Here is a 21,918-nt window from a genome sequence, read left to right as displayed (position 1 = left end):
ATAGATGAAAGAGATAGTAAGCAACTTTGCCCCTGACATAGAAAGCTACAGGCCAATCGCTGGGAAGTGGGATTGGCATAGGCTAGTACTTGACAGCTGGAATGCACACAGTGTTTGCATGCTCTGACCCCAAGAGAACTGGTTTAAAAGCTCCTCTGCACCCACCCAAGAAGCAGTTGCAAACAGTGTTGAGACTGACATTTCCTTCCATCTGTAGTAAATAAAAAAAGCCTGAATACATGTGAAAATATAACTAATTTATTGAATTTCCCCCCTCAAAACAATCCTGGTTTGCTGCTAGTATCCATGTAAATGAAAAATATACAACAGAATTAAGAGATTCCCTGAAAAAAAATCAAGACATTTGTTACAGGCAACATCATAATGTGAACAAATCTGACAGGAAACTAACATTTAAATAGTGAGCGAGAGACTCCGTCATCCATAACTTACATAAATAAGTACTAAACCAAAAGACAACAGGAGGGTTATTGGTTATTCTGCAAAGGCTGACAGTGGTAAGTAAAGACAACACATCTCACATGTACAGGTGGGAGAACAAGGCTCACCAGCGATACCTTTTGAGCAAAAGTCAGTGAGCAGCATCAGAGCAGGATGCCAGGACCCCAGCTGTCCAGTCAGCTTTAACCATGATTTTAGGATATACAAAGTCTCCCCCTACCCCTTGGTAATCAACATCTGGGAATGAGGACACATCTGTAACTTGCCAGCTCAGGAAATGAACTGTACAGGTGGATAGTGCCCAGATGAGCAAACTTGATGTGACAGTTGCCAGGTTAGGACTCTACAGTGTCCAACTTGCTGCACATATTACCTTAATTTTGTTTCACTTTTACACAACTATACATGGATAAAGGGATCAAAAGCTGTTTTCATTGCAGTGGTAAACAGATTTATCCAGGTTCAGGAACATCACCGGTGGCAGCTCACAATTATCCACATCTCCCCAGGGTCTGAACCTGCTCTCTCTTGCTATTTTCACCTTCATGCAGCCTCTTCCTGTGTGGAAAGCCTCCAGCGTTTGTCTAGCTGACTGGATAGCGAGGAGCATTTAACTCCATGTAAAGTTTGATGCCCTGTAATTGGTGAAGGCAGGTGGCCAAGCCAAAGAGCGAATATCAGACACAGAACTCCTAACCTTCCCCAGTTTGATTAGAGTTAATGATTTTCTCAACTTGAGAATTAGCAAAGGTGCCTGAAGGGGAAGCTGGAGAAGTATGATGAAGGATGCATTGACAGGAAGATGATGAGGTTGATTATACAGAATTTACAGCATTGAATCCCATAAACTGCCACCAACAAAAATCAACTTATGCCGTATGCTTCGCTGTTTCACAACAGCTCAATAACAGCACAATGAGCAAATGGACCTCCAGTCTGGGACTGAAGCTGGACAACAGAAGACAGGACCAACTTTGTTACCTGAGCCCTTCCCCCAACATCCTCTGTAGATGAGCACACAAAGGTAATTAAGGACTGTGGATTGTAAAACTGCCTTGGTGGGGGGGTGGGGGGGGGGGGGGTGGCGCTTAAAATTGAAAACAAGGAGTCAGATTAAAAATGTCCCTGCAGTCAACTGTAAGTGCAACCACTTCTTTAACCTGGCACAGTATTTACATCATGGTTCACCCACTGTAGCACTGAGGGAGACTTGGAAGCAGTGTCTTCCCACCCAGAATTATACTTTAAAATCACATTCTGAGCTCAAAGATCAGATCGCAAAAGCAGAGGCCGAAGGACTTTGTGACTCGTGTACTGTAACCCACACACAGAAAGAAATAAACTGTACAATTAAAAGTGAATTCACACAAACAAGATGTCTCCATGTAGATAAGTTGACAATGTTAGTTATGAATTTCAAATCTATTGACTTTTCTTTATGCATACAAATTAAGGGAGAGTTAGGCATCTTGCAAAAATAAAACTACGCACTTAGAGTAAAGGTAAGGGAATGGGAAACTGCAGCACCCTCGGACCCAAGACTAGGCTTCATTTTGAGAGATTCACTAGAATCTGGAAAGTGGAGAATCAGGAAGAGGACGGCAACACTTTGGAGTGTCAGGAACATATCTCCTTTCTTGCTCCTTCGCTCGGAGTTCTGTCAAGTGGGAGAAGGAACTGAATCTGGACATCCTGAACCTCATACACCAGAGAGCAAAGTTGTCAGAGTGACTACAATGGCTGTTTCATCACAACCAAACATGCCATGCAGGAGTGACAAGGCCAGTAAGACTATATAATGCTTTGCAGTCAATACTGGATGGGATCGTGAGTGCATCAGCAGCCAATGCACAAGGAGCGACAGCCAACCTAAAGGTTATAGGTTTCTCTTTACCTGAGTAACACCAGCTGTAGCCAGAAGCTAATTCTTAACAAATCTCAACACCATCCACCAAATCAGGAAGATCGCTGAATGTGGTGCTTGTTGGGAGTTGGGTGGGGTGGTTTCAGTAGCCAGCTGTGCTGAGGGACCCAGAGAACTCACCGTCACACCCATACACACAGCCAGATCCTCATTTGTACACATAGCAGACATATCACAGCATCCTTTAACTATAAATAAATCTCTGCACCAACTCATTCCCAATCAAGAAAATAGAACTACAACTGTGGGGATTACCAACAGGGGATATTTCAGATACTGAAGCACAGCTTGCACTTTCTGTACTCTGAATCACCACCTTACAGCCCTGAGCTAATTTCAGTTCAATATCTCACACCAAGGGTTTCACTTGCAAAGCAGCAGTTCTTTCCCACAACTATTTCCTTTGAGTGATAACCACTGATTGAACAGCATTTGGCTTTCATGGTTTTCTGACAAGCTTGGAAGCTGTACATCCAGTTCCCTTTCATAAAGTGCCTCTTCCATCAGACATCAACCCATTTCATCTTCTATTCAAACTGTTGTTCATTACAAATGGGGTTACTAATTAGACAGCATTAGCCTTTGGACAAAAAAAATCAGAACCACCCAAGCATTCGTTGCTATCGTTATTTCTTTGCAGAATCTGTACCAAACATTGAAGTGAATTATTCAATTACTTCACAAGAGCTCAGCTAGTTATCCTTCCCCAACTCTGAATCCAATATCCCAAAAGATACCAGAAACTTGCAAACCCTTGTTTTAAATCTCAGGTGGGACAGGGAACCCAGGCAGCAGTCTCCACTTGCACATCTGCACAAGGTGACCTCCAGATTACAGCAGAAGCCAAGACCTGCGATTGGATAATCTGCTGTGCCCCGGAGCCTAGAATCTTAAAGCAAAAGGACATGGTTAACTCAAGAACTGGAATCTTGTGACATGACACAACATCACTTGTCCACTGAGAAACCAGGCAGGTGGAACAGAGGGAGAGAAGGAGCACTGCCTCCCTTCTTTGGGACTCCTCCTACATGACAACTGTGTCCACATAGAGTTTTGCTGTCAAGTTCTTTGATAAATTAGTTACATAACCTCCACCATCGTGCATTTGAAAGCACACAGAACTTTGGGTGTTAAATCCCAGAGGTCATTTATCTCAATGTTTGGAAAAATTAGGTAAACACCTGGAGGGTGGAGGGGAAGAGGTCACAGCTGGAGGGGAAGATGAGACTGTATCGGACAGGGCGCAGAGGAGATTTACAAGGATGCTTGCTGCCAGCACTGAAAGATCATAGCAATGAAGGAAGATTGTGCAGGCTGGGGTTGTTCTCTCTGGGACAGAGGCTGAGGGGAGACTTAGAGGTGAACAAAACAATTGGAGGAAATAGAAAGGCCCATTTCCCTTCACAGTCAGAGTACAGGCAGCAAAGATACAAAGTAATTGGTAAAGGATTAGAGGAGGGGGAAATATTTTCAGGAAGTAGTGGGGTGTGGAACTCACTGGCCAAGGGTGATGGTGCAGAAACCCTCCCCACATTTAAACAGTACATGGATGTGGACATGAAGAGCCGTGACCTGCAGGGCTGAGAACCCAGTGCTGAAAGGCAGAGTTAGACTGAAGAGCTCTTTCTCAACCAGCACACACACAATGAGTCAAATGGCCTTGTGTGTTACAAATTTTCCAAGATTCATCTGGGATCCACATCAGTTTAGATGCCAACAGATGCCAGAGCTTTCTGCTCACATCCAGGGTGGTGTTGAGTGTGAGGTAAGGAAAGAGCGAGGAACGTTTGGGTAACCCTCCACCCCAGGTCATTAAACAGACCGTATACTAGAGATAAAATTAAATTGCAGGATTTGACTGCTGTGCTAAATAAATAGAATCATCGCAACAAGGGCATTCAGTTGACTTTCTCTTTCATACCGTAAAGGGGACTTCCCACCAACACCAGGCTAACAGGAATCCGTGTAGATGTCTGATCAAAGATGACCGACCTGAAACATTAACCATTTCTCTCTCCACAGATACTCCTGACCTGCTGAAGATCTCCAGAATTTTCCACCTTTATTCCCCACGGACCAGGGTCAGGAGGGCCACAGAGGATCACACAGCTCAGGCAGTCGTGCCTTACAGTAGATTTATAATACAACTGTACCTTGCCAACCTCCCGAGCTGTCTCCATCAGCAACTCTCGCCCAACTCTCAAATGTATACAGCCATTTTATTTGGTAGTTGTGCCTCTATGAATAAATGCCCTCCTTAATTCTTTAAAAGGGGAAATATTCAGGCAGGGCTGTGCACAGCTTCTGGTTTGTGTGTGTGAAGTGTGCAGAGCAGAGAGTTGTTTCCATCTTTCATCATTTGGATTCAATATTATTATTGAGTAATTAAGGGAGTCTGGACCAGAGACAGAGTCCCCGTCAGCTGTGACCACAATCTCCCACCCTCCAAATCACCACGCCCCTCCACACACACACACACACACTTCACTCTAGGGACACAACAGGCATGTGGACACTTGTTGATTCTCTAGCTGTAGTCAAATGCAAACTATCAACTCAATATATAAAGCTCTTGTCACCAACCCTTCCTGGGATATTTTTCCATCTTAACTGACCTGCAGCTGTCAGATTTGCAAGATATTTTCAAAACAAGAAAGGTGCAAATTGTCAGTTGTCTATTTTGTTTTTAAAAGCCAGCGATGCTGCTTTTCAATGAGCTTTTCCTGGTTCAGTCCGAAGCCGGACTCTGGAGCTGGCTGCACGTTTCATTTCTTCTTGCTGCTCTTCTTTTTGTCTGGTTTCCCTTGCTGAGTGATCAGGGCCCGAGGCATGACCAGCATGCTGCCGTCATTTGCATACTGCAGGGAGTACTGGCTCGGACAATAGGGTCGCCCCTCCTCATCCCGCAAGCGGTCGAACACCTCCTGGTAAAGCTCCTGCAATTTCTGCTTCATCTGCCGCAGTGACTTGACAAACTCCACTTTCTCCTTCAGCAGCCTGGCCTTCTGCTTCTTCAGGTGGTCCACGTCGTGGTCCAGGTTCAGGATGGTGTCCAGCTTCCGCTTGCGACAGTTCTGAGCCGCCAGCTTGTTCTTCCCCCGGCGCCGGATGTCACGGATCAGGGTGAGCTGAGCCTCCGTGAGGTGGTACTTGGACAGAAGCTCGTTAAACTCATCGACAGGCAAGTTGATGATCTTGTCATTGGAGAACGGGATCTTCAGCGCCCTGGCCCTGCGCTCGTCACGGCCCAGGTGTAGATCGATGCGGTTCGAATGGGTTTCCTTAAATCCCGCTTTCTTTCCTGGAGTGGGATGAGACTGTTGGCCGGAGACAGAGGCCCCAAGTGGCAGGTTGTAAGTGTGGTTGTGATTGATTTGATCCAAGAAAGGCAGGGAATGGAAATAGCTGGGATTCTGGTAACTCATCCGGCAGAACTTGCTGAACTCTGGCTGGTATCCTCCCACTGCACCCTCCCCCTCAGCCTCCTCAGAATCCACAGCTTCCGAATCGGTGCTGTACCCCACAGCCCCTTCCTCAGAGAAGGACAGGGAGGATGAGGAGGATTCCGAGCTGCTTGGAGAAACTGGGCTCTGGCTCGAATCCAGGGAGAGTCCAGAGTCAGAGTCGAGCTCCTCTTCGATCTGAGAGGCCTCCATTGGACCAAAACCTTCTTCCATGGCCAGGTCCATCAAGCTGATCTCATCCAGCATCGCCTCGTCCAGCAGGCTAGACAGGGGGTCGGGCATCCCGGAGCTGCACGTCTCATTGCTGGTTCCGTTGATACGATGAGGAAAGAGAAGTCCTGTGAAGTTAGTGGAACCGAAGGTGGCATCAAAGTTGGTGGAATTGGTGGATGCCAGTCGCTGGAGGCCAGGGTTGCTGTCCACAGAAGGATTCTCCAGGTTTGGATTGAAGAAGGATGGGAAGTCCTGGCCACATGGAGGCAAGGTTGCATCATGAAGGCTGACATCTTGATTGATGGCCGTGGCAGGGGGTTGGTTGTAATTAATGGGCAAGTCAGCATTCCCGTTGCCAGTATCATCACTGAATGAGGCTGCACTGTTGGTCACTTCCATATCCTGCATATAATGGTAGAAACACGGGTTTAGGGGTATTAGCTACATTCATTTCTGTACGCATTATGAGAGCTCTCCATCAGTGGTACTCGACTGGTGGACAACTGTAGAGCAGTTGGTAGATGTCCGACAACAGGTGCAGAGCCCTGGCAGGCACTCAGTTCACTTCAGAAGGGAGCATCAGCTGTTGCTCTGCAGCTCCCCCTGAATGTAGGATTGCCTCACTACTGGAACCACCAGTACAATGTGAGGCAGCAATTCATCCTGCAGCATGGGTTAACAGGTACTGGATGCTTTCCTTGCCCTACCCAGATGACTGTCTAGACAGTAATTATTCTTAATCTGTCCTAACACAACACCCAAAAAACACCATTACTAGAGACAGAAGCTCTCCCCAGACCAAAGGACAGGGTGGTTAGTTCAGCATTGCTGGATTTCCCCACTGACATTAACAGAAAATGCTGGGCGAGCTCATTGCTTTGAAATATCAGATGGGACTCTCTCCAGAGATGCAACCCAACCTGCAGAGTTCCCGCAGATTTATAGCTCCCAGTGTTTTGCTTTTGTATTAGCAGAGACATTCCTGCCTCTGCCTCACTCAGTGAGGCATTAGGCCCTGCTTATAGCTGCAAGGCCAAGGAATGGTTCGTTGCATCCACTGCCTCAGGCAAGCAGGCAAGCCCAGCGAGGTTGAGTTATACCTGTCAGTGTTTTGCACCAGATGGAGCATTAATTTAAAAAAACTCACAACCGAGCAAAGCCTGGACAACATACCTCCACACAAAGCTTGGAGCATGCTCACCTGGAGCTCCATGAGGGACAGAAGGTCCTGCCACTGCTGTTCCAGGTCTAAAGGAGTCTCTGGCCTTAGGAGAGGTGAAAGGAGGGTGGTCTGTGAGGATGCAGTCAGGCTGTCACTGGTACTGGGCAGAGCACTGTCTAAAGCCTCATTCAGCTCTGAAGACACAGCTGCTGGAAACTGATAACAGAAGACATGGCACTCAGTTTTGTGCTGCGCTCCATCAACGTATCACAGTGTCTTCCTGCACAGCAAGTGTGAACAGAGTGCCCACTGACAGGGTGCCCACACCAGGAGGCATTACTCACAACATTCAAGATTTGCTGCATTGAAACCACAGAACAGTTCAACACAAACTGAAGCTTGGCACATCACACTCAGGCAGTCAGCTGTGGCTGCTTAACTATGCTGTATAAGTAGGACAAAAGGTCTATCACTCAGTTCAACTTAGAATGATTACTGCAACACACAAAATGCTGGAACTCAGCGGGTCAGGCAGTATCTATGGAGGGAAATAGACAGTTGATGTTTTGGGTCAAGACTTTTCTTCAGGACTGAAGGGTCTCGACCCAAAATGTCAACTGTCCATTTCCCTCCATAGATGCTGCCTGACCTGCTGAGTTCCTCCAGCAATTTGTGCGTTACTCTGGATTTCTAGCATCTGCAGTCTCCGGTGTGTCTCAGAATGATTGTTGCCCGAGTGATACACAGGTAGCAGACACAGTATCCTGATACACAGCGAGATAAAGCACCATTCTAGCTGGACTAGATGGATAATCTGCGAGCTTCAATGATTAGCTGGAAGCAACCTGCTAGTGAGGTGGTGTGTAACTATGATTCTAGGTCAAATCCTAACATGTGACATTGACCCAAGCTTCACTGACCAAATCACTTACCTCAGAATCTTCGGCAAAAGGGAATGTTTCCTCTAGGAGTCTCAGGCATTCCTCAAAGGAAGGTGTCTGGTCCACCAGCTCTGGCACCTGCCAAAACAGTACTGGTCAATGGAGGCCAAAACTGCTCTTCCAGGTAGTCATAAAACCAACACAACAATAAGGCTAAACTTAAGGATCCAATTTTGAGACTTTTTTTTAAGTCAAACTAAAATAGATGAAGGAAGCTACAAGAAAATAACAGTAGGCCACTTGGCCTCAAATCTGATCCCCTTTTCAATATCCCCTCATCTCTCCTGCAGCAGTTGCCAATAGCTTTCAATTCCCAGATCTTTCAAAAATTCTTCCTCTGACTCCCTCTTTAAATACTCCCAATGATCTAGCCTCCACAGCTCTCTGGAGCTGTGATTCACTACCTACTGTAAGATCTATGCACCTCAGTTTTAAATGACTCCTCTCTAATCTTGAAACATCAAAATGGACTCGTCCCATGAACTTTCACACAATTAATAAGGCAAATTAGAGGCAGGATTTTGACATAGGTTGGATGTTGGTAGGAATTGAGGGTACTAGCCAGAATTGAAATAAAGGATGCACATTGTAATTGGAAGGGCTGGTAATCCAAGGAACCCTGGGAAGAACATTAGGAGGATCAGTAGGTATTATAGATGGGGGTACAAAGTTGCAATCTACACCGAGTGACAGGCTGGATCAGACAACAAAAACCCATCCCATCTCTCAGGCAGCTGCGGTTATACCCGACCCACTGCCCCACTCCTCATACAGGGATTTTGAGGGAAGTGCTCCTCTAACCTTGAAGCTGAAGAGAAGTTTGCAGAGACTTGCAAAGTTCCCTGAAATTCTCAGACAGGATAACAAGCATTTACAAGAAAATAGTTGGACAGCAAACATTAAAAGATCTCCATGTCAGGCACCGCAATGGGACACGAGTCCAAATAACACAATATTATCACATTAGATCATGGAGACACTGGCATGTGCAAATTCCTGAAATACATCACAAAAAAAATGTAATTGGGGACAACTTTTAAAAATGCCTGAAGCACAGGTTCTCCCAGAGCCTCAGCAGCATTCCTCCCTCAGCCAGCAGAAGCAGATTAATTCACCTTCGGCTGCTTGAGGGATCAGAATGATCGGGGGTTAGATTGCAGGTAGTTTGTACTCAACAGGCTGGTGTTCCTTCAGGGAAATCTAACTGAGATATTTAAGATTACTAAAGAATATAATAGGGTAGCTAGTCAGAAGGTATTTCTTTTGGAGACTGTCCAGAACACTGGGACATACTCAAAGTACAATATCAGGACGTACTTTGTCCTACGAAAGGACAGTGGAAATCTCCACTTATCCACACAAAGCTATCGGGTTGAGGGGCAGCTGAAAATTCCAAAGCAGAGGTTGATAGTACCCTTGCCTAACAAAACCTGAGAATAAAGGTGGTTAAGGTACAGATCAAGTAAGGTCTAATTAAACAATGGGGCTGAATGGCCTCTTGCTCTCACTCCTTGATGCAAGCAGAACAGCTGCCACAGTTGGACTTCAGTAATTCACCATAATGTGGCCAGAACACTGCAAAATAAAAAGAGTGCCTTATCTTTCTACATCAGGGATATAGGCCACAAGAACATTAAGTAATACAGCCACAAGCTTATAACCAATTATGTCAAAGCTCTCTTTTGTACATTTATATAACTTCTAAACAGCACCATAGCTAATCAACTTTGTATCAAGTTTTACAGAAGTCATATGAAAACGTAGCTGCTCGCGGCTACACTGCAGTTGGAGAGAATGATTCACTCACATTTGCATTGTTATGCAATGAACAATGTTAAAGTTGTAAAAAGTTCCCCATTTCCCTTCCCTCGTGCCAACATTGTACATCTCCCCATTTTGACCTGGGGAACCTGCAAATTGGTGACTGTCCACACACACCTATTCAGCACTTGCAAAGCTCAAATCTTTACCAGGATCCAGAGAGATAATGGAGTGCCTGGGCAGGAGATCACGCCGGAGAGTTTCAGAACCACACCCTCATTCCAGGCTGGAATGAGCCCCATTTTCACATTTCCTTTTTTTAAACTGCAAGTTTCAAGCGCAAACTGAAACTCATTCATTTGAGACAGCTGTGGAATGCAGAGAAATAAAGCAAGACCATCGTGCAAAAAGGCAAAGCCCTGCGAGAGCTAGGTTTTAACCCTACTGACACTGGGTGCACACTGCATTGTTGAGTAAGCAATGGCTTTTGTTCCAAACTGCTAGCCCTGCAAAACAAAAACTCACCCCACTTACCACCCCCGAAAACCCTGCCTCCTCCCCCAAACAAGGACATTTGTTAACTATTCTGCTACCAGAAAACACAGTATTGTGCCTAAATAATAGGTTTTTCAGGACTGCTTACAAAGGCAAATTCATTGGAAAAGAATACTTCTCCACTGAACATGTAACAAAGTTTGCTCAATGAGGATCCATTTGGAGTGAGTGTTGTGGGTGGAGGGAACACCACAAATATATTGTTGGGTAAAAGACCTTGCTCCATCATATTTCCAGACTTCAGACAAATCCTTGCAAACACCCAAATACAATTTAAAAAACAGAACATGCTGCAAGATGTCAGATCAGGCAGCAACAGTAAAAAGAGAAACAGAAATAGTGTTTCAGGTCCAAGACCCTTTGTCACAACAGAGAGGGAAAAACAAGTTAGTTTTTTTTTAAGTTGCACCTTCTCTGGTGTGGAGTATGGTTAGGGCCAGGAATACCAGACATCAGGATTGTGACAGAAGTACTTGTGTATTTACAGCTCCCTCTAAACTCACCAGGTTCCACTGGAAAATGTTGTTACTATGTACAAAATGAATTAAAAGAGTGCTTATCTGGATTAAGACTCAATAGTCTGGGAAGTCCAATCCAGCATCACCAAAGTCTTGAGGCACCAGACTATCGGAGCTTTACTATATTCACATTTTCAGCATCTGCAGTTATTGACACTGATTGTTTTTCCTTGGGTCTTTTATTGCATTGTTGCTGAAATGCTGGGCCCTGCAAGTAGCATTCATACAACAAGTGCTGGGCAATATCAGCTTCAACAACTATTATACAGCCATTGTCCCTTGAACTTTAACATGATCAGTGCATCCTCCACCATTTGCATTTTTGAGTGTCACCATTACCCAGAAATTAAACTAGACCGGCTAGACATATACTGTGATCTTAAGACATCAGAGGCCAGGGATCTTGTGGTAAATAACTAAATCTTTCAGTCATCATTAAGGCACTAGGCAGGATTCTGGAATCTAGAGAAAAAGGTCTGCAGATGCTGGAATCTAGACAAAAAACACAATGTTGCTGGAACTCAGCAGGACAAGCAGCAGTGGAGAAAGCAGGCGGTCAATGTTTCGGGTCAGGACCCCTCTTCAGGACTGAAGATGGGAAAGGGGGGAAGCCCAATATATAGGAGGGAAAAGCAGAGCAGTGATAGGTGGACAAAAGAGGGGAGATGGGGTGGGCACAGGGTGGTGATAGGTAGATGCAGGTAAGAGATAGTGACGGGCAGGTGTAGGGGAGGAGGGGAGAGCAGATCCACTAGGGGATGGGTCAAAGGTAAGGAGAGAAGAAAATAAAAGGTAGAAAAATAGAGGCAAGGAAAGGGAAGAGAAGCAGCATGGTTTTGTCTGGGGGGGGGGGGGGGGGGGGGGGGAGAAGAGAGAGATTACCTAAAGTGGGAGAATTCAATGTTCGTGCCGTTAGACTGCAAGGTTACAAGGTGGAAAATGAGGAGCCGTTCCTCCAGTTTGCATTTGGAATTCTCCCGGCAGTGGAGGAGGCTGAGGACTGACATATCAGTGATAGTGTGGGAGGGGGAGCTGAAGTGACCGGCAATGGGGAGATGCAGATCGTGGTTATGGACAGAGCACAGGTATATTGCAGAATGGTCACCTAGTCTGCATTTGGTCTCACCAATGTAGAATTGTCTAGCATAGAAATGGCACACCTCGTCCGTGCTGACCATGATGCCCATCTACTCTGATCCTACTGTCCTGCAATGGGCCTGTATCTCTTTAGGCCTTTCCTGTCCCCTAGGTCTAAATACCTTCTAAATGTTGTATGTTGTAATTGTACCTGCCTCTACCACCTCTGGCAGCTCATTCCACAAAACCACCATGTGATAAACTTGCCTCAGACCTCACATTTTTGCCCTCTCATTAAATCTGTGCTCTCTAGTTCTAGACTCCCCTGCCCTGAGAAAAAAAGCTTATCCTATATATGCCTCTCAATTTTATAAACCTCTAAGACAATAAACATAGCTTTTCCAATGTTTCCTTATAGCTACAGCCCTTCATGCCAGGCAACATCCAGTGGATCACTTCTACACTCTCTACTGCGACCACATCTCTCTTGTAGTGTGGCAACCAGAACTAATGAAGTAGTTGGCATGGCTGTGGAGCTACACTAGATTTGGGTCAACGCCATCCACCGACAAGAGGGCGAACCACCAAGCACAGGTTTAAAGCAATTGGCCAAAGGACCAGAGGCAAAATGAGAATTTTATTTCCACAATAAGTTGTGATCAGGAATGTGCTGCTGAAAAGGCAATGGAAAAGACAGGAAAGGAACTCTCAAAATTTAATTGGATAAAAACTCAAAAGGACCAAGTGTCAGCAGGGCAGTGGAGGGGGAATAATTAGATAGCTCTTAAAGAGCTGGCTCAGGGACAACTGTTTAAATATCCATCTTTTATGCTGAATAAATTTGCAGGCTGTCAACTGGGTAAAGTATCGTCCCAAGCTATAAGCCAGTACCTGAAGGGGAACTCTTTCCCCAGTCTCCCCATCCACTTGAGCAGTGCCCTGCAGCAAACCACTCCTCCCGCTTCCGCTGCTCTCTTCATTCTTCTTTCTCTGATCTTCCTCCCCTTGCTCGTTCTCCTTCTGCCTGTAATTGTAGTCGAACACCTCTCTCCCAGCGCCCAGATCTATGTCCTGTCTCCACAGGATATCAATCAGATCAATGTCCTAGAACCAGAGAATTCCAATCACTCCATCTGCAGCCAGTAATTATTTCAATAACATTTTTCACTGTCAATGGTAAAACAGGCACCAAGCAGCTGAGCAAAACAGAAGTACCTACAGGTCTGACCAGGACGATAGGCAGAGGGAGTCACATTTCTGTTAGTGGGCACTCAGCTAGATGGCGAACATGGGAAGACCATTCAGAATCTATCCTGCTATTCCATTAGAATAAAATACTGCCTGACATGTACCTTAATTCCATCTTCTTAGTTCAACAATCTTTAACACCATTATCTATGAAAATCAGTGCTGAAATCTCCATCCTCAACAAGCTTTTGGGCCCAGTGCGGGAGGGGGTGTAAAGTGTTCCAGATTTCCACTTCACTTTGTGAAGTGCTTCCTATAATCATCTCCATACAACCTGGCTCTAATTTTAAGGTTATGCTCCATTCCCCAGAGGAAAAAGTACTGGTGTCTACTTTGCTCTTCAGTCAACTCTCTAATCTTGAGCACGTGTCCCTTAATTTCCGATACTGAAAAGGAATACAAGTAGAGACAGTGCAAAGTTGATTCAAAGTTGACCCTTAGAAGTGGGATTGGTATCCATGCAGATACAGGATTCAGTGTTAGAGATAGTTAACAGCACTGAGATTTTAAATAATTCTTTCCCTTTTGAAAAAGTTTATTTGAAAACCAACTTTTTGGTCATGAGCACAAAATTCATTGGGCAAACAGCAATATTTTCTGCCCAGCGCCAGAATGAAAAGATCAGTACTCTACTGCAACCCAGGAGAACCTGACAACAGCCAGCTCAGTGGTAACTCAGCTTATGATTAAATATGACAGCTCCAAACTGGCTCCAAGGCAAAACCATAGGAATAACTTTCTAGCAGGAAGCCATGACAGCTTAATTGTTCATGTCTTGGCTCTGCTGACCAATGGCCACTGCCTAAACTGACACATTGAATTAAACTTATACAAGGTCAGTTCAAAGATAAAAGGCTGTTTAGAGATCAAAGAGACAAATCAAGTGTCAGACAGAGGTACACTGGGGGAACTGCACCAAACACCAGTTTATCCACAACCAGCCATGGGGTTCTGGATATTTTTAGGTGGCAAGAAAGCAGAGAGAATAATTTGTTTATGTAAGTACTAATTTCAGTCAACATTTCTTCTCCCAATGGGTAATGGGTCACACTGTGTTTAGTTTACATGGGCAATTGCTGTTATTCTGCAGTCCCTGTGCTGCATTGGGTTAGGCTGCAGACAAAATCCTGTGAACAAAGGGCACGAGGACAGGAACGGAAGGTGCTAGAAGCTTCTCCTTATCCGGCTACACAGGTAACATGGCAATTGGTCATAATCCTCATTTATCAACTAATCCTACCCCTAATTCTCATCCAACCTCTAACTGGGAATGAAATTCCCTTTCAAGGAGAATGCAACCCTTCAAAGTGTTTCCTTTTTAAACAAAAGCTAGAACTCTGCTCAAAACATCTAATTCCTTCCTGTGGTGGAAGTTATTTATCATAAACCACCCAGTTAGGATAATATTCCCATTTTAAAATTTGGATTACTCCATCTGCTGTGCCCTGGAGCAACCCAAACTGTTTAACAGATATACAAAGCCTCACCTTCCTCACTGCATAATCTACCACCGACCAACTATGCTGGAGATTGTGCATCAGGCTCTTTCAACCCCTGCAAGGGAAAATGAGGGACTCCATTTGGCTGGCTGTGGAAAGCAGCATGGAAAGATCATGGGCTTTGTCTCCAGCCCTGTCGACTTAGCTCTTCTCAACCAGCCCATTGTACAGCAGCACTGGATTTTCAAGCAAAGCCATGTTTGGTCTAATGGATAAGAGAATACAATACAACTACTGCTGCAATAATTTAGCACAAGACAACGTGGCTAGAAAGGATGTGGAAAGGGCGCGTGGAATGTTAGTCTGCTCCAAGACCAATTACAGACGTGGCTTGTTCACCAATGATATGGTTTCTTTAACTCCTCAGATGTAATAAAGTCTACGCTTGCACCAGCAATACCTGGACAATACTCGGGGGTAGATAAGCAGCAAGTGAATTCATGCCGTATAATTTATGTACAATAACCAGCTCTAGCAAGAAACGTGCAAAATAATAGTCATCCAGCCCTTTTGAGCCAGGTCCACCATTCAAATTCATCACAGGTGATCCTGTCTCCATACACTTCTTGCTGTCTCTTACTCCTTGATGCTTATGGAGTATAGAAATACATCTCCTCAACCACCTTCAGTAACTGGAACACACAATGGAGCATTTTGCTCCAGATTCCAGCATCAGCAGTCTGTTGCGTCCTCCATCTTTAATAACTGACCTTCATTCCCTCTGAATGCATTAACTCCACCCCCCAACCCACAAAGTAAGCAGCCCAAAATAGTGCACAGTATGCCAGGTGTGGTCTCACCAAAGCACTCTAATAGCAAGATACCTTTGCTCCTGTATTCAAAACCTCGAAGTGAAGCAAACATAACTTTTTGCCTTCTTAATCTTAACTGCATGTTTACCCTCAGTGACTGGTGTACAAGGACACCCAGATCCCTTCATACTTTCCCAATCTATCACTTGTTTCCTAAAGTGGATAACCACACCACCCACATCATACCGCATCTGCCATGCATGTGCCCACTCACACAACTTGTCTAAATCTCAAAGCCTTTTTGCATCCTTCTCACAGCTGACAATCCCACCCAGTTTTGTTGTCCACAGACTTAGAAATATTACAGTTAGTTCCCATCATCCAAATACTTATTGTGAACAGCTGGGATCCAAGCACCAACACCCTTTGGTATTGCACTAAGTAATCGCCTGCCACCCTAGAAAGTCCTATTTCTACTGCTTCCTGTCAGCCAATTTTCATTCCATGCAAGTATGTTACACCCAATCCCATGTTTTTTTTTTAATTATGCATACCAATCTCTAATACGAATCTTTATCAAAGTCCTTCTGAAATCCAAACTGTGTTCTTGGGGAACTGCACAGCGGAAATGTGGAGGTTATTTAAGGAATACTTGCATGAGCTCTGGGTAGGTTTGTCCCATTGAGGCAGGGCAAGGATGGTAGAGTGAAGGAACCGTGGTTGACACAAGATGTAGAATATCTTGTCAAGAGGAAGAAAGCAGCTTACCTACGGTTTAGAAAGCAAGGATCACACAGAGCTCTGGAGAGTTACACAAGGCAGCCAGGAGGGAGCTTAAGAATGAACTTAGAGCTAGAAGGGGCATGAGAAGACCTTGGCAAGTAGGAAAACCCCAAGGCATTTCTACACGTGGCTGAAAAATAGGAGGATGACTAGAGTGAGGGTAGGACCATTCAGGGATAAAAGAGGAAATGAGTGCCTGGAGTTGAAAGAGGTAGGGGAGGTCCTTAATGAATATTTTGCTTCAGTATCCACCAGTGAGAGAGACCTTGACGTTTGTAAGGATGGCGTACGACAGGCTGATACGCTAGGGCATGTCAACATGAGGAAAGAGGACGTGCTGGAACTATTGAAAAACATTAGGATAGAGAAGTCCCCAGCGCCAGACAGGATATATCCAAGGTTATTACAGGAAGCTAGGGAAGAGACTACTGCACCTTTGGCGATGACCTTTGCATCCTCACTGGCCACAGGAGTAGTGCCAGATGAATGTTTTTTTCGTTAAAGAAAGGGAGTAGGGATAACCCTGGGAATTATGGATCAGTAAGTCTTACTTCAGTGGTGGACAAATTACTGCAGAAGATTCTTAGAGACAGGATTTATGGGCATTTGAAGCATAGGCTGATTAGGGACAGTCAGCATGGCTTTGCGAGGGGCAGGTCATGCCTCACGAGCCTGATTGAATTGAGGATGTGACAAAGCACATTGATGAATGTAGAGCAGTGGATGTGGTGTACATGGATTTTAGTAATGCATTTGATAAGATTCCTCATGGAAGGCTTATTCAGTAAGTCAGGAGGCATGGGATTCAGAATTGGCTTGCCCAAGGAAGACAGAGGGTGGTGGTAGATGGAGCGTATTCTGCCTAGAGGTCGGTGACCAGTGGTGTTCTGCAGGGATCTGTTCTGGGACCCCTGCTCTTTGTGATTTTAATAAATGACTTGGATGAGGATGTGGAAGGGTGGGTTAGTTTGCTGATGATACAAAGGTTGGTGTTGTGGATAGTGTATAAGGTTGCTGTAGATTACAACAGGATACTGATAGAATGCAGAGCTGGGCTGAGAAGTGGCAGATGGAGTTCTACCCAGATAAGTGTGAAGTGATACACTTCAGGAGATAGAATTTGAAGGCAGAATACAAGTTTAATGGCAGGACTCAGCAGTGTGGAGGAACAGAGGAATCTTGGGGTCCACATCCATAGATCCCTCAAGGTTGCTGCGCAGGTCGATAGGGTTGTTAAGAAGGCGTATGGAATGTTGGCCTTCATTAGTCGGAGTATTGAGTTCAAGAGCCGTGAGGTGATGTTGCAGCTCTATAGAACTCTGGTTAGACCACACTTGGAGTATTGTGTTCAGTTCTGGTAGCCTCATTATAGAAAGGATGTGGAAGCTTTAGAAGGGGTGCAGAGAACATTTACCAGGATGTTGCCTGGACTGGAGAGGAGAGGTTGAGCGAGCTAGGGCTTTTCTCTTTGGAGAGGAGGATGAGACGTGACTTGATAGAGCTGTACAAGATGATAAGAAGCATAGATCGAGTGGGCAGTCACAGACTTTTTCCCCAGTGTAACAATGGCTAACACGAGGGGGCATAATCTTAAGGTGATTGGAGGAAGGTATATGGATGTCAGGGATAAGTTTTTTTATAAAAAGAGTGGTGGGTGTGTGGAATGCACTGCCAGCAGAGGTTGTAGGGGCAGATACATTAGGGACATTTAAGAGACTCTTAGATAGACACATGAATGATAGAAAAATAGGGGGCTATGTGGGAGGGAAGGGTTAGATAGATCTTAGAGCAGAATAAAATGTCGGCACAACATTGTGGGCCGAAGGGCAGGTACTGTGCTGTAGTGTTCTATGTTCAAACACACCACATTTGCAGGTTTCCATTTAATAAGATTAACTAACCTGCCCTCATTGCACATTACCCAATCTAGAACAACTGTTCCCTCTTTGGATCCTACTGGTTTAAGAAACACACACAGTAAAGGAATTTATCTCTATAATATTATTGCTAGTTTGCTTTGACCAGTCTATATGTAGATTGGTCACCATTATGGTGAAATCCTTTTAACATGCATCTGTAATTTGTATGTCATCCCCTGCATTATTGTTAGAAGACTTATGGACAATTCCCACTCATGTTTTCTACCAGTAGAATATCCTTTCTCAATATTGTTCAGTCTGCATCCTTTATTAACACCACCACCTTTCCTGGACATTCAATAGCATTACTTTCACTAAGAGCCTGCTACCAACATTATGGGGATAAATTGGTTTATTATTGTCCCATGTACCAAGGTACAGTGAAAAACTTGTCTTGCACACCATTCATACAGATCAATTCATTACTGAGTGCACTGAGGTAGTACAAGGTAAAATAATAACAATGCAGAATAAAGTGTTACAGATACAGAGAAAGTGCTGTGCAGGCAGACAACGGAGTGCAAGGTCACAACGAGGTAGATTGAGAGGTCAAGAGCCCATCTTATCGTACTAGGGGACCATTCAATAGTCTTATGATAGTGGGATAGAAGCTGTCCTTGAGCCTGGTGGTACGTGCCTTGACTTTTGTGTCTTCTGCCCAATGGGAGAGGGGAGAAGAACATCCAGGGTGGGTAACATGAAACTTAACTGGACTAGTTACCAGGGCAGCTGGTCAACTTGAATTCAAGTAGCTAAATAAAAAGTTAACTCTATAAAATAAAGGACTCAAGTAAAAATTCAACAAAACTCCCTAATGTCCCTCAAGGAAAGCAATTTTAGTCCTTGTCCAGTCTGCTGTCCCAGACTTGCTGCAATGTGATCAACTCTTAACAGCCCTCTGAAAAGCCCTCGCAAACCACTCAATGAAGGGGCAATATTGGCCAACAATAAAGATAAAAACCAAGACCTCTTCTCACATGCACAAACAGCATCCCAACACTTTGAATTCCAATGAACTACTGAGTGCTCAAAATTATACCCCAAAGGAGTAAAGGAGGTTCGGGGAGGGTGTAGGAGATGGACGTAACCAGCAAGTTTACATATACACTGCCTAGACCATGATACAGAGCAACACAATGACCTTGGATTCAGCTGTTGAAAATATGGTAATAAAAGCTCACAAGTCAGACTGAATTCCCAAAACTGAACAGCTAATCTATTAACACCCCTTGTAACGCGACAGCCACTCACTGCCAACTATCCTCATCTCTCTGCCCATGGAGAGCATTCTCACCAACCTCCATACTGAGACACCCATATACAGTCCCATTGGACAGCAGTCTAGTTCCACTGGCTTCAATTTAACTGGGCTTTGGAAAAGACACTGATCTACCCAAATCTGTAAGGCAAGCTAAAGTGGGTTTGTTCCACACCCTAGGAGCACTGGGGATTTCAGCCGCCCATTACGGTTCACTAATTTATGGATCAATTATTAAAGGCCAACAGGCTACAAAAAATCTGGAGTTAATTACTTTTGCCAGTGAACAGAGTAGAATAGAATGGTTCAATCATGCAATAAAGACACAGCACAGTATTTTGAACCATCTGGTGCAATAGATGCTCACAGTCTCAAGATGCACAGCCCATAGCATTCACAAATAGACAAGTCTGACTACATTTACACACCTCCCATAACCTCCAGCTCCCATCTTGACCTGATCATTCACACAAAATACTTGCCACAGGTTGTCACCGTAAAACCTCTTCAGCAGCTAATCATGATCTGTGAGAACAACCAAGACAGGTGCACCAGTTGAGACATCTTCACCTTTGCTTTCACCTACACTGCCACTCACTTGGAAAACTTCAAAAGCCTACAGTAAGCCAGAGGGGGAGAAAAGTGTATAATGAAGGATAAATAAACACACCCAAAACTCTTCATCTATTGAACTGTGTGTTTTCTCCAAAAATAAGTTGTGCTTAGATTTTATGTGGAGTACAGACCAAGTTCGTCAACTGAGAAGCTCATGATCTTCAGTCTAATGCATCTGAAGAAAGATCACTGTGTGTGTGTGTGTGTGGGGGGGGGGGGGGCGAGGAAGCAGCAGCAGGCATCTCCAAATAATATTTATCCCTCAACCAATCCCCAAGGCAGATCTGATCATTTACTGAAATGGTTTATGGTCGTCTGGTTGTGTGCAGAGTCACTAAATGTACAACACTGACTTCATTGAAAAACTTAGTTTCTGTACAGTATTTAAGGAGGCTGTGAAAGTTACAAACTGCAAGCCATTTATTGTTATTGGTCTGCTTTAAAATTTGATGTGGCTTTAGTGATCGAAGCTACAGAAATCAACAATGTTACTAAAAGCCATGTACAATGTTGAATTCTACAAAGTACAGTACAAGGATATAAAATCCAGGTTCTCACTGACAGGCGAGAAATTACAGGCTATTCCAGCAAAGTACCTTGCATGACTTTGCATCACCTTAGAGACACCCCAGAACAGCAAATCAGTGAAAGCAGACTTTAGATCATCAAATTTATCCCAACCCCACACAGGCTCAAACATGTTTAAAAGCAATGTTACATGATTAATCTTCAAATCCAAAAGTGTTGTATTCCTACTACTGGCTATTGTGCATGTTTGCATGATTTTGATTGCAACCCCTCCCCCGTCACACACTGTGCCAGTGCAAGAGGTCACTGTACAACAGTCTTTCAGACGATATTAGATTAGTCCGTCTACATTCCTTGGCAGGTGTCACTAAACTAGTCAGGGGTTGGGGGTGCCCAGGGAAACAGCATCATTGCCAATCATTTTTCTTTGTTTCTTTGCTGACCCAACCCCTTCTGTAGCCCGATACAAATGCCCATTACTGAAGATTAAATAAGCACCACAGCTTGAAGTCAGTAAGTATTGTGCCATCTGACAGACGCAGGGATTGTTTCATACCCAAATCACGCGCTTGGTTGGCAGATCGTATGTTTCATATAATTAGGATAAAAGGCATGAATTTTAGTAATAGTTTATTTATAGAGTCGACAAATCCACAGAAACACAGGCCCTCATCTTGTAGCACAGCAGGGATTAATATGAACAAGCAATGCTTCCCCCAGTGTGGAATTATTGACATGCAATTTGGTGTGTATATGAAAGTCCCACGGAAACTATTGGTTGCAGGTTTAACTCCTGAGTGATGAAACGTTCAGAGAAAGAAATGGAGGAAGTGTCTGGTCTCTCGGCAGATGACAGCCCTCTGGGAGAAATATTCATGAGACTTGGCTCTCGTTCAGAACCATGGAACATTTTAAGGTATAAGAGGCATAATGCAAATGGTGGCTGGTGCAATTGATTACAATCAAAAGCATCAACTAGTAGTAGGCAGTTATGAATAGTAATAGTACCAGGTTAAAAGTGGCCCAGAAAGATGGAAAAAAAATAAAAGACGCTCCATTGAAAAGCTCAGCGTTATACGGATCCATCAACAAAAGACCAGATTTTTTTTTGGGGGGGGGGCAGGGGGAGGAGTGGGAATTCACATTTGCAATGAAGGGGAAAATAGGAATCAGATCAAAAGGAATACATCTGACAAGTCAATTTTTTTTTAGGTTAAAGCCAGCAGGATACAAAGTAGT

The 21,918-nt window shown here is 44.4% G+C and overlaps 1 protein-coding gene across 4 annotated transcripts in view; it reads right to left on the bottom strand.

Moving 5' to 3' along the window:
- Positions 1-242: 242 nt before the first annotated feature.
- Positions 243-21,918, bottom strand: part of LOC127583147 (endoplasmic reticulum membrane sensor NFE2L1-like) — a 36,184-nt gene continuing 14,508 nt past the window's right edge. Inside the window, exons 2-5 of one of the 4 annotated variants that reach the window (XM_052038943.1) lie at positions 12,969-13,181; positions 8,158-8,244; positions 7,265-7,441; positions 243-6,465 (exon numbers count right to left, since the gene is read on the bottom strand). In XM_052038943.1, the coding sequence (XP_051894903.1) occupies positions 5,152-6,465; positions 7,265-7,441; positions 8,158-8,244; positions 12,969-13,181 (1,791 nt within the window). In that variant the 3' untranslated portion in view covers positions 243-5,151. The remainder of the gene's footprint in view (positions 6,466-7,264; positions 7,442-8,157; positions 8,245-12,968; positions 13,182-21,918) is intronic. The other 3 variants (XM_052038944.1, XM_052038945.1, XM_052038946.1) reach the window with 3 other exon arrangements.

The sequence above is a fragment of the Pristis pectinata genome, chromosome 25 (genome assembly GCF_009764475.1).
Source record: "Pristis pectinata isolate sPriPec2 chromosome 25, sPriPec2.1.pri, whole genome shotgun sequence".
Taxonomy (NCBI): domain Eukaryota; kingdom Metazoa; phylum Chordata; class Chondrichthyes; order Rhinopristiformes; family Pristidae; genus Pristis; species Pristis pectinata.
This window is presented reverse-complemented; position numbering and strand designations above follow the sequence as displayed.